Source organism: Necator americanus, chromosome III, assembly GCF_031761385.1.
Source record: "Necator americanus strain Aroian chromosome III, whole genome shotgun sequence".
NCBI classification, from domain to species: Eukaryota; Metazoa; Nematoda; class Chromadorea; order Rhabditida; family Ancylostomatidae; genus Necator; species Necator americanus.
Window position 1 is genome coordinate 32,432,392 of NC_087373.1, and position 23,272 is coordinate 32,455,663.

The 23,272-nt window shown below is 40.6% G+C and overlaps 3 protein-coding genes across 3 annotated transcripts; 1 reads left to right on the top strand and 2 right to left on the bottom strand.

The window, feature by feature from the left end:
* Positions 1 to 1,600: 1,600 nt before the first annotated feature.
* On the bottom strand, positions 1,601 to 1,990 carry RB195_011693 (uncharacterized protein; the record flags this gene model as incomplete). Its single annotated transcript, XM_064193222.1, has 1 exon — positions 1,601 to 1,990. The coding sequence occupies one exon, from the start codon at positions 1,988 to 1,990 to the stop codon at positions 1,601 to 1,603; it is 390 nt and encodes a 129-aa protein (XP_064050805.1).
* A 5,009-nt stretch (positions 1,991 to 6,999) lies between these two features.
* Positions 7,000 to 10,551, top strand: RB195_011694 (uncharacterized protein; the record flags this gene model as incomplete). Its single annotated transcript, XM_064193223.1, has 2 exons — positions 7,000 to 7,036; positions 10,340 to 10,551. The coding sequence occupies 2 exons, from the start codon at positions 7,000 to 7,002 to the stop codon at positions 10,549 to 10,551; spliced, it is 249 nt and encodes an 82-aa protein (XP_064050806.1).
* A 6,745-nt stretch (positions 10,552 to 17,296) lies between these two features.
* Positions 17,297 to 19,834, bottom strand: RB195_011695 (uncharacterized protein; the record flags this gene model as incomplete). Its single annotated transcript, XM_064193224.1, has 4 exons — positions 17,297 to 17,847; positions 17,900 to 17,949; positions 19,554 to 19,659; positions 19,723 to 19,834. 4 exons carry the CDS (start codon positions 19,832 to 19,834, stop codon positions 17,297 to 17,299), a joined length of 819 nt encoding a protein of 272 aa, XP_064050807.1.
* Positions 19,835 to 23,272: the final 3,438 nt, after the last annotated feature.

A 23,272-nucleotide genomic window follows, 5' to 3' on the forward strand; every position in this document is an offset into this window, starting at 1 on the left:
GTGGTTTTCCGCAATATACGACCTCGTATAGAAGCTTTCCATGAGAAATCCATACCACGTCAGATCCATACCAATGAGGCCGTACTTGAAGGGTATGCTCCCTTTAAGTATGTTGATGCTTTAAGTATGTTGCCTCATTGATGATATGCATCGAAGACGCAACGCTGAGATCCGCGGATGGCTTATACCTACTCAGATACTTAGATGCCTCTTCTTCACTGGACGTGCGGCCAACAGCATTTTTTCACTTCTTTTCGTTCCCTCGCGGTTTTCGTCCAAGATGTTCTCGAGCTTTGACGTTGACGAAGCGACAACAGGATTCGCTCTACGCTCTTTAGGTCCATCTATCGTTGATTCTTCTCGTAATTTGAGCGGCCCATATGTCCTTTGCTTTCAATATATATTGCGCTGGGTCGCGACACGACGGGACATTGCTCTTAATTCGGAGCTGCGAAGGCCGGCTAGATGTTATATGCGCCAGTTGAACTTGAGAAGACATCTTTCAAGGAGTCTGTGGCTAGTACGTAGCTTCCTAGATTTGACGACGGTGTCTGCCCACGTCTCCGCTGCGTAACACAGCGCTGGAGGAACCGATGAGTCGAACAGACGGCGAGGAGTTCATGGTCAGTCAGTTGGTCCGTAGCTTTTCTGATGGGTGCGAGTGCTGCCCACGCTGCTCTTATCCATCTGTTTAGTTTTTCCGTTCGTTCTTCATATTCAAAAAACGTCCAAGGTAGACATATGACAAGGTTTCCACGTTTTTTTTTCAACTTCCAGTTTCAAGTTACTCCGTCCTCGCAACAGAAGTTCTTCATGAACTGTGTTTCCTTTCTGTTTATTCGCGATCCTATTCTGTTCCTTCGTTTTATTTCTTGATCTGTTTCATTGGTTCTTCTCTAAAAGAGAACGACGTCGTTCGCAGAACGAAGGTTCGAGAGGATTCTTTCGTCAACACGTATCCCCCTCCCTTCCCAAGCAAGTGGTTTCATAATCCATCGTAACGAAGCCGTGAACAGCTTCGGCGATATAGTACTGCTTTGTCGTATCCACTTTCGAGCGGGCAAGGCGATGGAAAAGCTGTATCTTAGTGGTGCATTGATCGTTGCAATTGGCTAATGTCCTCGCATACGTCGACACCTTGATCTCACAGTCGACGAAGGTTAGAACAAGGGGCAAACGGTATTCCCGGTAAGCCTCTGTGACCCACGAAACGGTCTGGAATCAGGTCAAGGGGCTGTGTCAGGTTTCATGCTCTTCATAGTGACAAGTATTTCCAAAGGGAGAATCCGTGTTTGGACTCCACCAGTGGAAATCAGTTGGAGTTGAAGAACGGAAAAGTTTCGAAGCTTTTCTGTTGCCAATGTTTGTTACTAACCGCTTAATGCGCGATGCATTCGGATCAAGCTTCAATCTTTTTTCATGAAACGAGAATGCTCGTGAAAGAGGCGAGTGGCGGAGAATTGTCCAGCAAGACGATTGCCGCTTTCATTCCGATACCGCAATCCATATCTTCCGATTCTGTACTTCTCTTTGGTCGCGTTTTCTGGTTTTGCGTTAAAATCGCCGATAACGAATTTGTAGAAAGACTTCTTCTTGGGAATCACATCTTCCAGCTCCTCATAAACGCGACCAATTCGGATTCATCAGCTGCAGATGTTGATGAGTAGCAGTTAATGATGCTAATGGGTTTTTGGCGCAGAGGACGGAGGCGAAGAATGGCCACACGAGGTGACAAAACCTCGTGAGAATCGAAAAGACTGACAACAGATAGGAGCACAACAAAACCAACAACGCCTACATTTCGCGACGGAACCTTTTCTCCACGAATAACGAGTGTAGCGTCATTCATCTGTCGAACGTTGTCGCTCCTTCTGCTCTTGGTCTGCTGCAGAGCTATCATATGGAATTTGATGCACTCTAATACTCCGAGAAGGAAAGCGTGCAGGTCAGCTTCTATGGACACTATTCTCGTGTTGCACAGTCTGTCCATGACGAGCCGTGCGTGTGTCTTCTTGGTCCAAAATCAAAGACGTCCTGAGCAGCCGTGAGATTTCATCGCCTCTCACCGGTCGCCATATCGTCTGACGTCTGAAACAACGGGGCCCAATGTCCATGGTACTGAGCCATTGAGTATGCTGGAGTAACAGGTAGACTTTTCCCCGTACTAATCAGACCAGCTATAGCGAGTTAGCTTTCACCACAGGTCGTCGCAAAACCTATATATATCTCATTGAGCCACCGTGCCACATTTTGCCAGGTTTACTCTCAGCTAACTCTCCGATTACGAGAACTCGGAATGTCGGATGTATCGAAATCCGACTCTGCTTGGGAGACCCTGTCAGAGGAGATCCGCTGTGCAGTGCAGTTCGATGCCCATAGTCATCTGCTCGCCACTGTGAGGCGGCAAGCCGTTGTGTGGGGGGGGAGATTTTTAGTAGTATCAAGAAGACCTGAATCCTCGTGCACACACACAACTACGGACAATGTAGGGCTGTGGAGCTAACGGTTTCTTTAACGGTTTTTTAAGGGTTCCACCTCCAACCACCTGCGGAACTCCACAACGCTTCAGGTTGTTTCGATCTGAGTATATACCTATAAGTTCTTAATCTAACCTAAGTTGCAGCATGGATTTTTGTTCTAAATCACCTCTCCGTCCTACAATCGGCAACAAAAAAAACTTCAGACTTCATTGTTTATTTGTCTGAATATTTGGTGAATATTTTTGTCATGTGTTGCTTTATTTTTTAGATCTCATTATGTGGAAGTTGAATTTTTGTTTCTTTTTAAATTTACACATGACTTGCGTTCTTCGTAGTCTCTTCTATAAGTACAACAACGAAGAGAGCTAATCACAGACAGTGACACAAAAAATGGAACAGAAATCCAATCCCTACTTACTGAAATCCTAGAGGCATCCTGGTAGCGAGCAAACGATAAAAATAACCAAAAAAATTGTTTAGCAAGGACTACGTGATCCTAATCATGAAAGAAAGTTGAAGTACGCAAAAAAACAGCGAAAAATTAGCTGAAAAAGAAGGAAAAACTCTGATGAGCTGATCGACACCATGACGTTATCGATCACTTGTCTGATCGATCGGAAGCGGAGTCAAAAACATGTGGTGTATGTATGTATATGTGATGTATTTATATAATTAGGATAAGCTGTAATCGCTGTAATTCCTCGATGTCGATTGAAAACGAACCGTAGCATCATTCAGCCAGTGATCTTCTAACCAGATATCCAGGTTTATCGACTGTAGGATTATAAGGTTTTCGAAAATGTTAAGCTGTTCGTTTATGTTGGAAGCCAAGTTTTGTTTTTCTATGTACATGTGTATCCATTTCTGTTTTTTTTTTTTTTGGCTAGCAGATAAAAAATACTCAAGGATTTTCTGGATGCAATTGACAGTAGCTAGCGAATGAGAGTTTCCACTCTTTGGTGGACAAAAATCATTCATCAACACATAAAGCTGTTTATTTTCCGACAGTTGTTCCTCCCTCCATGGCTGTGTTGAAATCGGTGCCGATCTCTGCCTTTCTCTTCCGAGATGTTTTCCTTCTCAGTATTTTTCACTCGAATTGCGTGTTGCAGTAAAATTATTTTCCAGACGGGCACAATGTTTGTTGCTGCTCCTAACGAAATCCATTGAAACACGGCGAAACAGCTGTTGGACAGTAAAAAACACCCATAAGAAAAAAAGAGGCCCACACAGGATGAGTGTGTTCGCTTTGCATCGTCTTAGGAGGTCGAACTCGTCCCTTATGTCGTAATATTAACCCTGTCAGGCACGTTTTTGAAGGGTTTGAATCACATTTTAACAATTTTTAAACCCCATTAATTGAATAGTAAGGGGAAATTTATTTGACGATAGACTGTAGCCTCGTTTCTGCTATTAATTTGTGGGCTTTCCATCTTCTTTATCTTTTTTTTTCGTTTTTTTCTCATTCTTAGTACCGTCCTTAGTTTCTCTGCTTTCTCTGCTCTGTCTGGAATGACTGCGAAGTAAAATTTGTCTAAAAGTAAATGCTCCTCGATTTTTTTCTTCCAATTAATTTCCGTTTTTCTTTCGAATTAAAGCGTGATTTTATCGTTCTTTCAAATTTCTTATTTTTATCTCAAGTTTCAAAGATTTTTCAACAGAGGCTGTCGACTTTCCCTACATTTATCGAAATATCCTTCGTATTCCCTGAGTTTTTGGAAAAAAAGGAAATGTTGAAGTGAGCTACTACACGTATGTATGTACTTGCAATAATATTTGTCTAGTTTTTTTTAATCATCGAGCTATTTGTTTTTTTTTCTAGATATTATATATTCTATATCATTACACTTTCTTATTTATCTTATTTCTTTCTTATTTCTACATCATCATATGAATTTTATCGTAGGGAAAATATTAGAATAGCTACACGTATGTTTGTCCTTACGACACTATTTGTTTAAGTAGTTTTTTTTTCGTTCGACGTAATATTTGTTTTCCATTTTAATATTAATGTGTTCCTTGAGAAAAAAAGGTAGAATGAGTGGCTAGACCTATATAATTGCTTACAATACTATTTGTTCAGGTTGCTTTTTGTTTCATTTATACTAATTCCCTCCGGGAAAATGTGGGGAAAAACAATACCGTTCAAACCTCAACATTATGAATTCCAGTAATTGGCGCTCCCTGATTGATACGCCAGTGACTTTATCCTTTTTTTATACTAATTCATATCTGTATGTTTACATTTACACATGAACATTATTTATTTATGTTATTTATTTATTTATTACGCTCAAAGGCGTGCTCAGAGTAAGAGGCAAGGAATGAATACAAATAAACAATAGAAAATCCAGCAACGAGAAAAGAGTAGAATGAGAATAAGCAGGGATTAGTCCAGCGAACAGTAAAGCAAGGGAAGATTCAGTAATTCCAAAAAGCACATAAATATTTATTTATTTGTTTAAGTTATTTATATTTAATATTCGTACTATTCTACCCCTATCACTCATTTTTGAGACACTTTTTTCACCAGAAAATGCGTCCAAAAATTCAGTTGAGAATATTTGTGTTCTGTGTGTGGTTGTGTTTTTCTTCGCCACTACTCGAAATGTCATGTTTTCGCCGGCGACGGTGGTGTCAACTCACTCACTGCCGCTCGAACGCCGCCTCCTCCTCCTCCTCTCGCTGCTCTACGAATGAGAACATACGTGGTATCAAATTCCCTTCTGTCGCCGGCCCCCGGGGGAGAACATGGGCGGGGCGGAATTCGAATCTAATTTGGCACTAAGCCAAACTCGTCCATTAGCCTTGAATATTGAATAATGGAGATGCGAACGGCGGAGTTCACACGGACATTTTCCCGTCGTTCAATGAACCGGTTCATTTTTTTCCCTCGTGTGGGTTGATGTGATTTTTGCTCTAAAAGGCGTTTCTTCCTCTATGAACCACAATACTCTTCTGTACTGGCGGTTTCAAGGATTATTCCTCTATTTTCATATTTTTCCTGACTCATTTATTGACTTGTTTTTTTTGTGATTTTTAAACAAAAAAAAATAATCTCATTATCCAGCCTTTTTCATAGTCAAACCTTTACAAGCATCATTTTGACTTGCTTAATAATTGAACGTTTTCGTCCATAGACCACTCTTCCAGATTCTGTTGTTTACTAGCAAGTTACATTATTTGTTTGCTTATGCATGAAATAGTAGGATCATTAAAATGTGATCTAACCAGTTCGAAATGGTAACGAAAAGCAGGAAGCATCGTAGTTCACAAACCATAGGTCTTACATACTTCTGCACTTCTGTCGGCTAAAATTTTCACACCTAATGGTTTTGGAATTTCTTTCTTTTTATGTATCATACAAATTTACAAAATTCACGTTGCGACTCATACTTTGTTAGAAAAAAAGTCTAACGTATCTAAAAAGGGAATTTATGTCACGTAAAAATTTATGTTACTTTTATAAAACTCAAATAAACTGAAAGTTTTTCCGAGCAAATCCTAGAAGCTATATGATGGCATTAATCGCAATTAATTGATGAATTATATTATTCGTTAGCAACTTATTTTTTTTTATTTTAGTAAATAAATCTCTCTTCAATTTTTAATCTTTAATCGCAATTCTCCATCAACGGGGATTTTCACGAGAATTTTTGTGAACCGAAACTTTTGTCGGGAATTTTTCTCGGGGAGTAATTTCCGGGAGAAGCTTTTTCTTTATATTTTTCGTTACGTTACTTCGTTTCAACATGCCAAAATTCAAAGACAGTCGAACATGGGCAGAACTTAGAAGCTTCTTCTCCTGAAGCATTTTGCTATGGAGATGATTGGTGTTTTTGCGAATGATTACATACTATTACGCAGAGCTCCTGAAATCCTGCACAATTTTTGGCGAGAACCAAGGAAACTCATCCATACTGCCTGGTGACGTCCACACATACACAGATCCACAGAAAAACATTGAGATGTTGTCGAAAAGCGACGCGAGCGAGCGACACAGCATTGCCTTAGTTGCCCCAGTCGTTCCCTATGCTCGCACATCAATACATAATCAGCTGACAGCCCACTTCTCGCTATATTTAGATGTACATGTGTTCCCTACCAAGTAGGGATGAGTTTCATCCAATAATTTGTAGTGTTTAGATTTTACGATTTTTTTTAAAATTTCACTCATTTTTCTGGACCACATAGTTTTCTTTTCGTTATTTTTTTCTGCGGTTCCCTGACTGCTTCTTCTATCCGTTTTTTTTCCGCACAATCTCTTTAATCCTTTACTTGTGTCAACGACAGCTGAATCGTTTCCCCTCGAGCGCTTTTCTTCGCGTACAACTCGTTCAACGTCGTCGTTCACGACTTATTCGCCTCGGAAAAAACCCCATAAAACATCCATCAGCGAATAAGTGCATTTACGTGTATGTTCCTCGATCGTTTCAGTGTGCTACGATCCCAATTTCTCATTACGTTCGATTACGGATCTCCTGTTCCACGTGTGAATCCTCATGAAAAGTGAGCTGAGATGACCTCGGATTACGATTCAGGAGGAGGATCAACAAGTGAGTTGATTTACTGCACGCGGCGGCGTGATGAAGAATAAAATCTTCAAAAATATTTCAGAATTGAGAGATTTCCGAAAATTTACGGAACTAAATTTTAAAAACGTTTTTATAAATAGATTAGTCATAAATTAATGATCTTCTGGTAGTAATTAGATTGAATCTGATAATTATCGCAACCGATCCGAAAAGTTCCGAAGGAAAAAAGGGATTTCGATGCGACGATTTGATTTCATGCTGATATTTTCTCGAAGATACTTGTTTCTATATCTTTTTTGCCATAAATAATCCATGCCATCACGAATTCGATTCAACTAAGAATTTTCTATTTTTACGCTTGAACTTCTAATTTCTCGCCACATCCTTTTCGTGTTTCACTTTTTTTCTCTAGTTGCGTGCGAACATCCCGCAGAATTGCATTTTTCAACGTGAAATTGTGGAATTATTCACAAAATTGTGTCTTTCATGGATTTCAAAATCGGTTTCTTCCAGAATCGCAAGCTCTGTTTTTGATTTGAGGTTCAAACTAATTCGTTTGAACGAGAACCTTAGTTGCCGATGGAAGACTAGGTGTACGCCGAAAGAACGTAGCTTTTTCTCTAATGTTAACATAGAAGTGGATTTAAATCACATCAGTTTTACATTCTGATTCTTAGTTACCCTCTTCACGCTCCTCAAATTTGCGTACAGAGTCAGCGCAGAACGCATCGCGTGAGGTGACGCGTTGCGTACCACAGTGGAGGCGTGCATCGACTTCGCTTCACAGTGCGCGACAAGCTCCTCGAACCTCTTTTCTTCTTGTTTTTCAGAGTTTTTTATTACTTTTTTGTACAATGGTGCAGGAATAGAAATATGTAGTAATTTTCGTCCTTGTTTCACTATTAAGGCTCCTTTAAAATTTTACCCTGCAAAGATGCAATTTCTCCCCAATTTCTTCTTAAATTTCTTGCTAGAAAACGTTTAAGTAAAATTACACTAAAAATGAGTCAGTGCACGCTTTAGAGTAAAAATCCAGTTCCTGCAAACTAAAGTTCTTCGGAGAGATGTTTTGGCATTTAGAGGAAGAAAATAAAGCGTCGAAATGAGGATCTTCTTAGTTCTATGAAGGAGGAAATTCTATAAACGTCCATAACTGCACAAACAAAACGGTAAAGAAATTAAATCGCTGCGTACTGCGTCCTTAGAGGCACCTTAACAGAGTAAATATAGAACCAATAGAAAGTGCCCTGAAAATCAAAGAAAAGGAGCTCCGAGAAGCATGTGGGACAGTGCACGCTTTCGAACCGTGGACACGACACCTCACCTTGGCAGAACATGTGTCACGCGGCGGCGGCTGTACTTTCGTCTGATTTCTACCAGTCTTTTGTAATTGTAAGTGAACCAAAGAAAAAAATCCAGACTCTTCCATGCGCGGGCGGTTGGGGGCACTCAGTGGCGCACTTATTTCTCGAGGCAAATAATTAAAGGCATCTCTCCACGAATCTGAGGTGGTACGGATTTCAGGTGGAGTATTCGTATATGGGATGGGAGACTATGGAGAGGGCGGTGATTCCGTCCATTTCTTCCTAATTGCCGTAGAAAACGGCCCCGGGAGATGCGTGCACAGGGCTGGCGCGCTCTTATCGAACTCCTTGTAGAAAATAGTGCGCCAGAACGCCTGAAGCCGTATCTTCCGGGGTGTTTTTACGGCAATTAGGAAGAAATGGACGGAATCACCCTTCTCTCCATAATGTACGATCCCGTATACGAATACTACACCTGAAATCCGTACCACCTCAGATTCGTGGAGTTGCCTGTAAACTAAAGTTACTAAACTACATTTTCCTCTATGCGTTTTGAAAAGTGTTCGTGGAACTTCCTGGAAAATTTCTGTTATACATCGATGCGCGGCCATCTTGTATTTTTTTGCGGCGCAACTGAGGTGAAGAGAATCGTTTCATGTTCTTTGGCCATTGCCCAGAATTACCTATGGGAGCGCAGAAAATCTCTTGAGGAGCCAACGCGATGAGGATGTGCTGTGACAGAGAGCGGATTTAAAGGCAGTAGATTAAAAAAAAACTGACGATGTCGGTATCTTTCCACGAAAGGAAAAGTTTGGTGGTGCAGATCAGAAGTATTAGTGCGATCACGCCCAACTTCTTCTAATCGTCTTGAAAGAAGGCGTGGGAAACGTCGAATTTCTACACGAGATACCCAATAACGTGGAACATGTGCGGGCACAAGAATAGGCGACGCGTCTGCCACCAAAAACAAGGGGCGTCGGCGGACCATTGGTTATCATAGATTTAGGACGTTGCTAGGTGTCTTGTAGGAAAATTCCATCGCCAACGCAGTACCCCATCTTGTTTTTCAGCAGAATTAGAGGATGCCAGTGTGATCGCTTGTAACTATACGTCGATTATAGTCGTAGTTTACCGCTGTCACTTCTACCGCTGTCGTTTCGTGCAGAGATTTCGATATAATCAGTTTTATGGTGGTATGTTTTGTGGTATGCCTATAACATGTAACCGTTGCCTAGAGATAGATATGAACACAGCCTTAAAAGGGATCCGAATCATGATCAGCTAGCACTTGCTGGAAATATGTAGGCTTACTGACCGGGTGTAGCGCAATCGGTAAGACATTCGCCGTCTACACGATCGGTCGGAGGTTCGAATCCACCCTAGCGCTCACCAAGCCTTTCAGGGGTCGATAAATTGGTACCAGACTTTTCTGGGAGGATAAAAACACTGACTTGACGCATCGGCTAGCCACCGCAAGTCATTGTATGGGCCAGTTACACGTTCGTAAACCTCAACACCTCAATTCTGAACTGAAGTGAACGTGATGGCGCATCCCAAACGGATTGTTACTTTATCCTTTTATACTCATGTAGCCTTACTGATTTATGCTCAGTAGGGAGATGCTGGGAAAAATACTGGTACCGATTTAGCAACTCCCGTTGAAATTGCGGAATCGCTGATGAGATTAGAATTGCATTAAAACTGTCACCTTGGAAAAAGTGAAAGTTGGGAAATATGAAGAGAACGCCAAAAAAAAAATCGATGAAATGACTACAACGTTTTTTGTTTCGGGGTAAATAAATCCCCCATCAACCTCTAATTGGCTAAACGAAGAAGAAAGAACCTTTAGCTATCAGCTTCCTAATTATAATTGGTATTGTGGAATTAATGTGGGAAAACTTTAAAGTGAGTAAATTTAACATCTTCATAGATATCATTCTAGAAGATTATCATCTTTATCAAACAGATGGAGTTTTTACGAAAAAAAAAAGACTGAGTAGTAATAAACTGGAAATTTCAGGAGCGACAACTCAACTTCCCACACTTTCGCCGAGCACATTGGATTTTCTCGGCGAATTGGAGCGACAAGAGAATGGAATGCCTGAAAATCAACGACGTGACTTTGAATTGGCTGTGGAAACGGAACTTGAGGATGTGCTTGAAGCGTTCAATGCTGAATATGAGAATGTTTCTCAGCAACCGTTAGATGATAAATGCATAAATAATAAATGATTCTTATTTTTTTTTTCGTCCACCCATTCATTCATTCAAATAGATCAACAGCACACCGAGAAATCGAACATTATGTAAAACGAGATTTGCAGGCAGGACTTAGATCTTCCTCAATAAAAACTAACGTAATCCATTTTGCTCGTAGTTGATAAATCAAATCATTCTTCTTTTTGTTGTTTAAAGCTTACATTTAATTTGAAAAGTGTTTATAGACCTTTAAGAAAGTTCATACGAATAATGTTATGACGCGTAAAATTTGGAAAATTGAATTCTGTTACAGTCTCATGAGTGACAGATCTGGATGTGTTAAGAAATAATAGGTCTTCAGATTCTCACAAAAGGAATTTATGTTTTCTTGTTATCCCAAAGGTGTTTTGGTGAAACTTCATCATTAGCCTCATGTTTCTACATACTTGTCTTTGTCAAAGGGTTGAAAATGGTTCGAACTCTCTGATGCTATGCATATCTGATCAAACTCTTCCTTACTCGTTGCTAGGCTTCGATATCATTCCAAGTACACCACGCAAGAACTCTAAAAGGAATTCGGACTGACCGACTAGCGGGGTCGCTCACAGCACAGCTTTGCGCCAACGATTGTCGTTAAAACGCATCACGTGTACTGCTTGCGTAACGCTCAGATTGCTCTTTATAGTCTTGATATTGTATTGTCAGTATTTTTTGGGTTACAGGTAATAATTATTGTTATTAATCTAAAGCGTAGTTCAGTTATGGACCTTCATCGTGCAGGAGTGAAAGTGAAGCCAAAGAAGATCCCCCGAACATTTCCACTTACTCTTATAGCGGTGAATCTATGAACCAAACTTTTCAAAACTACTGGATGCACAGTTGCTCGGGCTCGCTCTGGCTGTATTGTTGGAGGACTTGTTTTGGGCTTCGGTAGTTGACGGTCTCGTATTATGTGCCACGCGGGTTATTACTTAGCAACTTTATTCAGCACCACCTCAAACTTGGGTAATTAAACGCATAACATTAACAGTAACTAAGGCAAACAAAGCGAGCAAATGATTAACAGTAATAAAGGCAAGCAATACATGAAGGCAAGAAGAGCTAGCAAAATTGTAAACAACATGAAAAGCAAGAAAAATGGCACAATGAACTTTCTACGGCTATTTATATGGTACATTGAGGGCGGAGTAGACTGTTATGATGTCCTGTAGAAGCTAACACAAAGAAGTACTCGGTTGGCCTGTAAACATCTTTGTCCAATGAATCATTTTTTTGCTACTGCGAACCTAAGGACTACAAATTCGGCCGCCAGACTGCATTAACTCAAGTTATGAATCATCGACAGCTATGCATTGCTATAAGATACGAAAAGCAGCTATTGAGCTAATTAAGTAGTATCACGTTTGTGATACTGGCCATCCTCCTACAGCTGCTATGAGAGTAAACATCGAAAACCCATTCAAGATTCCCAGCAAAACAATATAACACGAGTGGCTATCAAGAGCATGAAACGTGGCACAGTTACCGGACCTGATTTTATATCAGCACATCTTCTTCGGGTAAGTGGCCATCTATTTCATGTAATTCTAGCGGACCACATGACGTCCAATCTTCAGAAAGAAGGCTCTGAGGCCAGCGAAAGACCTCGCGAACTTTCCTCATCTATCTCTCCAAGTTTCTCAAGTTCACGAAGCTTGAGAACATCTTGAATGACAATGACGAGGGAATGAAACGAGTGAAAAGGATGCTGAGGTCGCACGTTCAATGAAGACGGTCCATCTAAGTATCTAAGTGAGTTTAGATGCTACCTGACCGTGGTACTCAGTGCCCTTCTTGTTTTTTTTTTCAATGTACTCAGCCCCATATAATTAGATGGTGATGAGGCAGACAATTTGTGACACCACTCGTTCACATTTCCTCCAAATCGGGGAAACGACGCAGTTATGTGTACCGCAGAGCCTGTCGTCGGCACAATAGCAAACCTGCTACTCCTTTAGCTTCGCAAGTTGTATGTCCACTACTCTGACAAGGTCTTGGAGACCTACCCGTCGTAATCTGCGTATGTCCCAGTATGTGACATCGCTGCCCTGCTACTGATTCTGTTTCGAATGTGAAATTTCCACTGGGTACCCATTACACAGTATGGTTAGCCAAATTTACGGAAACATTGAAACCATGCGGATATCTCCGATATATTCTCAGTGATTGACTTTAAGGTTTGTCAGAGGTGTGCCGAGTCTCTTTTTTCAAGGAAAATTAACGCAAATTACATTGAAAAAAGCCAACGACGTTTGTCAATAACTTTCATGAAGACACGCAGAAACTTAGGTTCCGGAGAGAGTATAACTCACATTAGTGATCAAAGTCAAGACCATTAACCGCCACACTTGCCATTTAATATTACGTTTGGCTTACTCGAACTCTATTCTGATTAGCCAATTCTTCAGTCTCACAAATTTTGTTTAAAAAAAGAAGATTTCTCAATGATTCCTAAAAAAATTATTTTACCTTTTTTATTGTTCTTCTCTAATCAATATCTCTTGTGAAAACTTCTTTCCCTATTCTACTGATGTAACATATTTTAGAATAACAGTTACGTCCCTAAATGTCCCTGTAGGAAAAAAATGCTAAGATGTTGAAGAGTTTAACTTTGAGACAAGACAAAAAAAAAAGAATATGATAATTTGTTATAAGTCTAGCCCTTGCGTTAAACTAAAACAGTGCCTTCTCTCTTTTTTGAATAGTTTTGGTATTAGCACAAAGAGTATTTTGTTAGTGTTGGTGATTTCTTCAATGTTGATTATGTTAGTTCGTCCGTCTGTGCTTGTATTTCTTTTCTTGTTAGGAACTGAAAAATTTTAATGCTAACGTTTTTTCATGTTGTCGTGGAAGAAAAACTCATAGTCTATCCTTTTTTCTTCTATAATTTTTCTTTCTTGTGGTGTCTATAGGTGATCCTGCACATGTTTTGCCCGAAAATGTGAGGTCGAGATATCAGAAGCGGTGAACCGAACTTCACGATTCTGAAGCGGTGCACCAGCGCTAGAAAGCAAAAGATATGATGGCACAAGTTCCACAACGTCAGATTGTGTGCCACGCTGGAATGTTCCAAAATTGGCCAGTGGTCCTTCAGCGTCAGAGAGATGCGCCTATGTCGGAATGCAGAAAGATGTACTGGGACGGATTCTACTCCAAACTTCTGCTTTCTGGGTCTCAGATTGGTGCGCCAGACATCAGTAGGATTGTGTAGCACGCGTCGATCGTCACCGGTCAGGCATGTTGGCGCCAAAGGCAGTGGAACATATCCCGCAGCATCATGCAGATCCTGCTACAAGGAGTTGAAGAGCAGGGGAACGGGCTTAGGCGGGTCCCAAGACGTCATAGTGTGTCAACGTCAGAAAGCAGTAAAATGAATTGAGACAGCCTACCTGCGTGGCGATGCCCTGAAATGTACTCTTCCGAATGTCCACTCCTCTATACGTTACACTCATCATGCATGCTAGGTGATGGGATGATTGCCAAGTGTATGTATGTATGTGTGTAACAAAATCTCAGAGAGCAAAGAGATGGATCCGACGGTGTCAAATTGGTGTATTAGTGCCAGAAATCGATGCAATGGAGTGAGTTGGGTCCGGCAGAGTTGAATTGGTGCGCCGACGCCGGAAAGCGCATGGTACGGCGCGGCATCGCCAGAACTGGAATCAGGGCAATTGTTGGTATAGCAGTACCGGGCAATAATTCCAAGCGGATTGCATGTCTACTTCCCTGCCTCAGATTGCTAACATTCTTTTTTCAGAAACTAGCAGGAGTGTAAACAGGTGTTTAAATAGTATCTAAGCGGTTTACTTTATCCGACGTAGAACACTAACTTTGTCATAGCGATGATGATGTTCCCATCCTTTTGTGATCGTGCATCATTTTATTGCTAATTATTGAAGGAAAGGAGGGGAATCTTCCGTACCACTACAATTAGGCAAAGTATTAGAAGTATCTAATACTTCGATTACTTTTCTCTAATTGTAGTGGTACGGAAGGGAAATAGGTGTGAAATTAAGTTTGAACATTTTACAACTGAAGTACCGACAACATAAAGAAGTATTAAAACACAAGTGGATCTTCCAATAAAGGATAAAATTCTTTTTAAAATAAAGAAAAAGTGTTAGTAGGAAAACAAAAATTCATTTCTGTAGCAAAAAGTTGCACTAAGCGCCACTACTTTTGATTTTTACTGATCTGTAAAGCAGATTCGAGCAGACGAATTCGAGCAAAGCGGAGCTGCAAGAAGTCTGAAGTCTGGCGATAGCAGGATATCCAGAGTGAGTGGTGAAATATAAAGATAAATAATAAGTAATGGTAAAATTCAATATCTAAATGCAGCGCTCCGCCTTGATCAACGCATTCATAGTGTCTATCGGGTTCAAGATAGAACAGACGAAAGCTTTGGACTGAGGTAGTAAAAGGGGACGCGAGGACACTCCAAGGGGGCATCCACAGGGAGTACAAACGAGACGCCAGAGATCGCAGGATATGGAATAGCACTGAATCAATGGTTTCTGTGTAAGATCCTGCTGAAGATCGGTTGGGGTTTGGCAGACTTCACATCAGCCCTCCGATTAAGTCAGGCCAGCTTATCTTTGCTAAAGATCTCTCTCGTAGTATGTACAGTCCAAATTGCAGAACATCTTAACGAGTTCAACTAACCCCTTGCTTACCGTGATTTCCGTCGAGAGTATCGCAGAGACTCACATCTGCTTATCTGAAAGCGGATCCCGGGAATACGCGCACGATATGGTTACCTTCATCAAGATGGAGTTGTGAGTCGTAGGATACAGGTAATTTGGAACCAAAGGCCGTCGACATTTGTAACTTCGCACTACCCAAAGCGAATCTTTCTACATCGTCTGATTACTCGAGGTCGATCGGTCGAAGGTACGACCAAATGGTGCGGAACCACATCTGTTGGACACTGCCCAACTTTTCTGTTATAATATCAGCGGCAGCTAACCTGTACAGCATGAGATCACAACACTCAGTTGTCACATGCTAGTTTTTTTGCTAGATCTCAGACGGTGAGGTACATTTGTGGTTAGTGTTCGAACAGCAATAAATACTGCTCGAATGATAGTTTGTTTTGAGACGATAGGAAGTTTCACATATTCGATTGCATTGTACTGCGATCCTAAGTTATTTCCACTTTTTTTTTGTTCCTACAGTTACATGCTTGGACTCTCTCTAATTACTAGGTTGACCAGTCAGAAATGTCCGTTTTCACGGATAATTCAAATCACAATGAAACCAAGTTCACGAAACTTCAACTTCAATGGTTGATTTAGAACATCCAAAATGTTCTGCCAATTCCCGAGTTGTTTTGGTGGGATGCTCTTGAATGACAGCTCGCAGCACCTCGTTTTCCACAATTTCTGGCTTAAAGGCATCACCCCACGAATCTGAGGTGCTGCAGATTTCAGGTGGAGTATTCGTATACAGGGTGGGAGACTACGGAGAGGGGGGTGATTCCGTCCATTTCTTCCTAATTGCCGTAAAAAACGGCCCGGAAGATACGGCTTCGATCGTTTTGGCACACCGTTTTGTACAAGCCGCATCTTCCGGGCCGTTTTTCACGGCAATTAAGAATAAATGGACGGAATCACCCCCCCCCCCCCCCCTCTCCGTAGTCTCCCATCCTGTATACGAATACTCCACCTGAAATCTGCACCACCTCAGATTCGTGGGGTGATGCCTTTAAATCCGTGTTTATCACATTCGAGAGATTCGTCGCCGGATTGAAATCGCCGAAACCACTGACGATAGGATATTTTTGCTTCTCCAAAAGCGGCACAAATTAATCGATGTGATTCGCATAACATACTAGCGCGTGGGACAAACTTTCGGTTGCATATTTTCCAAACAATTAATTCAGTCAATTCGCAGACGCTCACAAAAAGTAAAACAAATGGAAAACGTGGAAAATAAAACGGAAAAGATTTTCCAAGTAATTGTTTCTCAATCTCGTCTCTTCGTAAAATTTCGGGGCAATGGAAGACACGAACCGAACATTTCTAACTGGCCAACCTGATAGAAATGACATATTTTATTCGAGTCGAAAGAGTTCAGGATCATCTGTGATTTGTCAAAAAGATAATAAAGGATAAAGGATGAAGTGTCCGGCGTTAATCAGTCGGCTTGGGATGCGCCATTGCATTCACTTCAATTCAGGATACTTGGAGGTTAACAAACGTGTAACTGGCCTATACAATGACTTGCGGGGGCTAACCGATGTGTCAAGTCAGTGTTTCTATCCTCCCAGACAGGTCTGGTACCAATTTATTGACCCGGGAGGGATGAAAGGCTTGGTGAGCATTGGGGCGGATTCCCGGAGGGATGAAGGGCTTGGTGAGCACTGGGGCGGATTCGAACCTCCGATCGATCGTGCAGGCAGCCGAACCTCTAACCGCTACAGTACACCCACCCGTCAAAAAGATACGAAAGCAAGATCTTCACTTTGCAGAAATTAAACGAAGGACAACAACACCGATATAAAATACCCAGTGTATACTGAAAAGTTTAGATGTAATAACCAACGCATTTATTCATCGATCAGAATACAAGCAACATGAAATGGTAGTTATTTCCAGCCACAAACATGCTCAAGTATTGAAGTAAACGATTTCTACCGCTGCATATTTTTCCCTGACGTTTACTTTATTTTTGCTTTCTTTATATTTTATTCATTGTTTTTTTTATTATTTTTAAAATTTTTTACTTATCAGTTATGATCCTAACAAGAGAAACGTCCTTTAAAAGGATCATCTAAAAACTTCGAAATTGCTTTATCTATGGCTCTTATAGCATCAAAGGTTTCCTCAAAAAATAACTCATTAAGGTTGTTTTTTTTCTTGTAAGCATCAGCTAAAGCTTTTTTAAGGTTCATGCTCTCTTTAGTGATAGGGCAAAATTTCTTCAACACATCCATCAAGGAAGTCATAGCGTCAAACAGGTATGGAATTATTACCGCAGTCACACGCTGCGAATTGTGTTCTATTTTCTTTTTTAATATTTTCTCTCTATGAGTGTCACTATATCCATCAAATAAAGTTTCGATTATCTCAAATAATGCACGGTTCACACATTCGCCTCTTCGTGTTCTGCTTTTAAGGTAATAGACTGAATTGTCGATAGTGCGCATCCATTTTGCGATTCCGTACATAGGTTTCACAGCCTTGAGCCTCTTCAACACGTCCTTTGCAGCCACAAGCTTGCGTCCGGCATAGTACACCGAATTCTGTTCATTGTAAACACATTCGTCGCAGTGTTTACAAACGGCACTTCCTATTACAGCGATGATTATCAACTAGAAATGAGTGATTGAAAATACTTTTACCTTGAATTAGTAAAGGGGTAAGAAGTAATGTCACGAAAACAGTGACCATCCTAAAATGAATAGGATTTAGTTCATATATGTATATATTTAAAAAAAAGGATAAAGTCACTGGCGTATCAATCCACTTGGGATGCGCCAACGCGTTTTACTGGAATTCGTAATCGTTGAGGTTTTTTGGAACGCGTGTTGGCCTATACAATGACTTGCGGGGGCCAGCCGATGATCAAGTCAGTGTTTTTATCCTCCCAGACAAGTCTGGTACCAATTTATCGACCCCGGAGGGATGAAAGGCTTGGTTTGCATTAGGGCGGTTTCGAACCCTCGACCGTGTGGCTACAACGGACTGCGCCACACCCGCTCCATTTAGTTTATATATATATATATATATATATAATATACATTATATATATTATATATATAGCAGTATTCAATCATAGTGTTGAAGTGTGGTGTTGTTGTGAAGTTGGCATATTATTAAAATGGATTTTTTCCTCTCTGATCTCTTTAATCAGTGTAAAAGTTTTTGTCACGAACAGTAGCGCGTCATCTTAGTGAACCACTTTTAATAAACTCAATTCTTAATAAAAGATTTACCTGATGAGGAGATGACATGAAAAGAAAAGTGGCGGATTTATTGCATTGTGTTGAAGCTTCCATGGTTTTGCGGAATAGGGGTGTTTTTATACGCTCAGAATAAAATCGCATGGAATACACTCAATGACAAACGATTGCTAAACGTCTATGGTAGTGTTAAAACATATTTTTGAGCGCACCCCATTAAATATGCACATTTACGTTTACATACTAATGGAAATAAAGCTGGAATGCATCACGTGGACCAATTAAAAATAGCAAATCATTGTAGGGACGGATGTAACGCAATCGGTTAGAGTTTCGTTGTAGTCACACAGTCGATGGTTCGAAACCGCTCTAGTGGAAACCAAGCGTTTCATCCCTCCGGGGTCGATTAATTGGTACCGGAGCTATCTGGCAGGATAAAAACGCTGCTTTGACCCGTCGGCTAGCCTCCCCCCTAAAGTCATTCTATAGGCGACACACGAGTTCCAAAAACCTCAACGATTACGAATTACGGAATTGATTTAATGAGAACCCTTAGCATTGATGGAAAAACTGAGTGTGACCGGGAGAACGCTGTCTTTTTCTCTAATGTCAACATTAAACTACCTTTAACTAGATCCCACCAGTTTTACATTCTGATCCTTAGCTACCTTTTCATGCTTTTTAACTCTTTGACGACAGCGCTTTTTTTTCGTGGCATGGGACAATATGGCTCAACGTTGAACCGCACGCTTTCCAACTGTTATTTCTTATGATTTCGCATTTTTTAAAAAAAGTTTTTCGTACTTAACTGGTTTCTTATTTTCGAATAATATCACACACACAACATGGCCGTGAAAAAAAATTTTTTTATCTATTTCTATTTCGTTTCTATCTTTTGAAAACATGTAACAAATTCAAACGTTATATAGCAAATCACACTTTTTGTGCACTCTTCAGAAACATTAAGCGCAAAAACAGCTTTTCATTTACTTGAAATAATCCGGCGAAGTTTTTGATTTCAGCAAGATATATGTCATTAAATTTAGGATACTTTCAATTGCTCTGTCGACTCGCTTCTTCGACAGTTACTGACCACATTTTCTCCCCGTATAGCTCGTAAATGTCGATTGGTTTGTGACAGCTACGTGACTGATCATGTGGACCGAGTTGTTGCGAAAATTTCCAGTCATCATGAGTTTCTGCATCGCTTGACCATTCGTCCGTTCAATCTCACTATCTGACAATGACAATGTCTCATTCACTTCTCGAATCAGATCCCATATCCGCTTTAGCAAAGAGTAACATTTTGAAAGTATTTTCCAAATCGTCTAGTTCAGGATCCAGTTCTTTGGCTCCTAAGACTTCGAAATTCATAGAAGCTATAGTTGGGTCAAAACGACATGAAGCACGGACCGTTGCGCAAGCGGCCGCGCTCAGAAGCGGCGCGGTGGAGACAGCGGTTGGAATCGAGATGGGACGATGGCGAACTGCAGAGGTGTGTGGCGGTAGCGTGGATCTTTACACGATCCCAACCGCTACGCTCCACCGCTCAGCTTTGAGCGCAGCCGCTTGCGCAAATGTCCGTGTTTCATATCGTTTTGACCCGACTATAAATGAGTGGGACGAAAAAAACTCGAAAAAAAAAACAAAAACTAGCAATGCCATTTGCAACAAACACAAATTAAGTAATATGAAAATGCAAAAAATCCTACATAAGAGAAAATAAGAGAAACTATGGGCAGCGCGGCTCAACGTTGAGCAGCGCTTGCTCGGTGACTCCCACGTGCCAGACACGCAAAAACGTGCACTGTCGTCAATGGGTTAAACGTACGTGCGGGGTCAGTGCAAGTAGCGTTGTGTCGGGGTGACGCGTTTACGATGACTGCGTAGAGCTACGTAGAGTTATTCATTACTTTTTCATATGGAGTTGTTTGGATTGATTGGTTGTGCTCGAAGCGTTCAACGCAGAATATGAGGACGTTCCTAAGCATGAACAATGAATGATTTTTACTTCGTCCATTCATTCATCCATTCATTCACTCACTCACTCACTCATTGAGAAAATAGCGAACTAAGGCAAACAATATAGTATCAGAGAAAAAAAAAAGATTTCCAGCAAGAGTTAATCCTTTGGGAATACAAACTGATATAGTCAGTTTGTTTGTTTTCATGGAAACTAATGAAAAAAACGGTGGGACGTAACGTTTGGGCGATTTAAAATAGCAAACCATTGTAAGGAATGATGAAATTCCATTATCAAAGATGTGGGAAGGCAGCGACATCAAAGCGCAGAATATCTTTATGCTATTATTTTTGACGATTGCTAAAAAAAATATGGGCATCATTGATGAAATCCCTCTGCTCGTTGAATAAATTTTGTGTCATCACAAATGCGAAGAAGAGGAAATACTCATGACGATTGACGAGTTGTCTGGAAATGCCAAATACTCTTTCTGGAACAAAACTGATCCCCTTATTTCACCGCTCATCCGAAAAAATAAAACAAGAAACTGCTGAAAAAGGTCATATCATATTATTGCAGATAAATAAATCTTTGCGTCTGTGTCTGAGAAGATAACTTCTGGGGTAAAATTGTTTTAACTTTATTTCTTAGTGAAAAAAATGCTAGGCTAATTGTGGCGATCTTTTTGATTCCTCCGGAGCCTAGTCAGTTTAGCTTCAGAGAAGAGTCGAAAATTCCCCGTTGACTTCTTTAATTGACCTCGACGACACGTGAAAGCGTTGAGCTTCGACGCGGAAAAATTAGGGAAGAATTCTCGAACTGACGGACTGATACCTCAAATGGGGCTAAGGTAGTACTGAGGTGCTCGTCATCCTGGCATCACTCAGATGTGCTCTCAGATTTGATCACGAGTTGAATGAAGCAGGGGCGGATGTAGCGCAGTCGGCTAGAGGTCCCGCTGCCTGCACAATCGATCGGAGGTTCGAATTCGCCCTAGTGCTCACCAAGCCTTTCCCTCTTAGGTCGATAAATTGATACCAGACGTGTCTGGGAGGATAAAAACACTGACTTGACGCATCGGCTAGCCACCGCAAGTCATTGTAGAGGCCAGTTACACGTTCGTAAACCTCAAACGATTCTGAATTGAAGTGAACGTGAGGGCGCATCCCAAGTGGATTGATTAACGCCAGAAACTTTATCGATCATCCTAACGTGAACTAATTCTCCAGCGATGTACGCTCTCAATGAAACTTAAGCTTTTACGTATGTGAAGGTAAGTCATGGATATTCAAGGGAATTAAAAGTTGTGCATTTAGTGTGGAGTACGCATATCCCTCCGTACCACAATGAAATATTGAAACAGCTGCTAAGTATCATCCAAACCAAAGTGTTCACGAACGCTGCAAAAAGATTTCTAAGGGGGAACTGATCCATAGCTAGCTCGTAACGATGAAGACAATGTTTGGATCTCATTAGGATTAGATGGTGGGTAGAGCAGTGGGTCACGAATGTGAACTTGAAGGCACTCAATCCCATTTTGTAAACCAGGAACAGGCGTGCGAAACAGCTCCAGTTGCACCCGTGTTCCCAACAATACAACCTATTACGGTTGATATGGTAACTATGGTAATTCGCTGGGAGTTGGCACTTCTGCAGTTTTAAGAGCTTCTTCTTTTTTGACTTACCGTAGTTGTTGGACGATAACAAAATTGCACGGGTTCTATCGCGTAGCAGGTTGTATCGTAGGGGGATCCGTTTTAACAATGGCTGATTCTTACGTTTTCTTTCTGGATTGTTAGGGAAAATTCACTGTGTTGATGCTTATTGTGAACTTCACCCCTACTTTTGTCTAATCGTTGAGAGATCCAAGTTCCTTCAATTTAGAGATATTTTGCCCTAAATTAACCCTAATTAATTAATTAATTAATTAATTAATTAATTAAAGTTATAACACTAAAATTGTACAAAATCATTCCCAATTAAATAATGAATTGTTCACGTTTACATCTTGCATTAGTAAGAATGAAATATGAGGAACGTTCCCAATTTTCAACAAAACTTTCAAGTATTTGGAAATTATCCTTATAGAAGCTCAACTTGCTAAAGTTCTGGATTTTATGAATTTTCATAAGTGAATGTATTACGATTGACGACACTCAGTACATTTACATATATCAACTCTTAATATAGTTTATTTCCTCATTCATGATCAGTGAGCTTTATTTTCAGTTGATCAACGCACTACTAAGAGTAGCATGAGAACACGGATCTAATACTTACCGGCCGAGTACGCTGGTTCACCGATGGAAATGGTTGCTACTATTGTTGTTGTCGGTTGATAACGATTTCCGCTGGTGAAACTGTATGGACAAAACGAAAGGTTTTGAAAACAATTGCAATCGAAAACAATTGCAAGTACTTACGATCCATTAGGCTGGTGCTCTTCCGTTCTTTTTTTTTCAGCAAAGTTTTCTTGCAGTCCCTATGGAAGCGAAATCTGGAATGGGACGACTGTCGATAAAATCGACCCAAAATGGAACGATATTTTAGTGATCTATTTTGATCCGATGTGCTTTATGTATTGTACTTTGATCGTTTCTTGAGCATAGAAATGTGAAAAATGTGATTTACTGATTTCTACAGTTATTCGCTTGTTATCTCTCGCGTGCATCTGTGGAAATGTTGTCTGTCGAAGGCATATAAGAGAACACGCGTCTAGCTCATGCATCGCGTTGTTTTCTCTCATTTTCGCTTTGAATCATTTTTTCTCATTTAGTTTATTTCATTAAATTAGTTCACTCATTTCATTTAATCTCGCGTTATTTATCGTTAATATATGGAAAAAAATA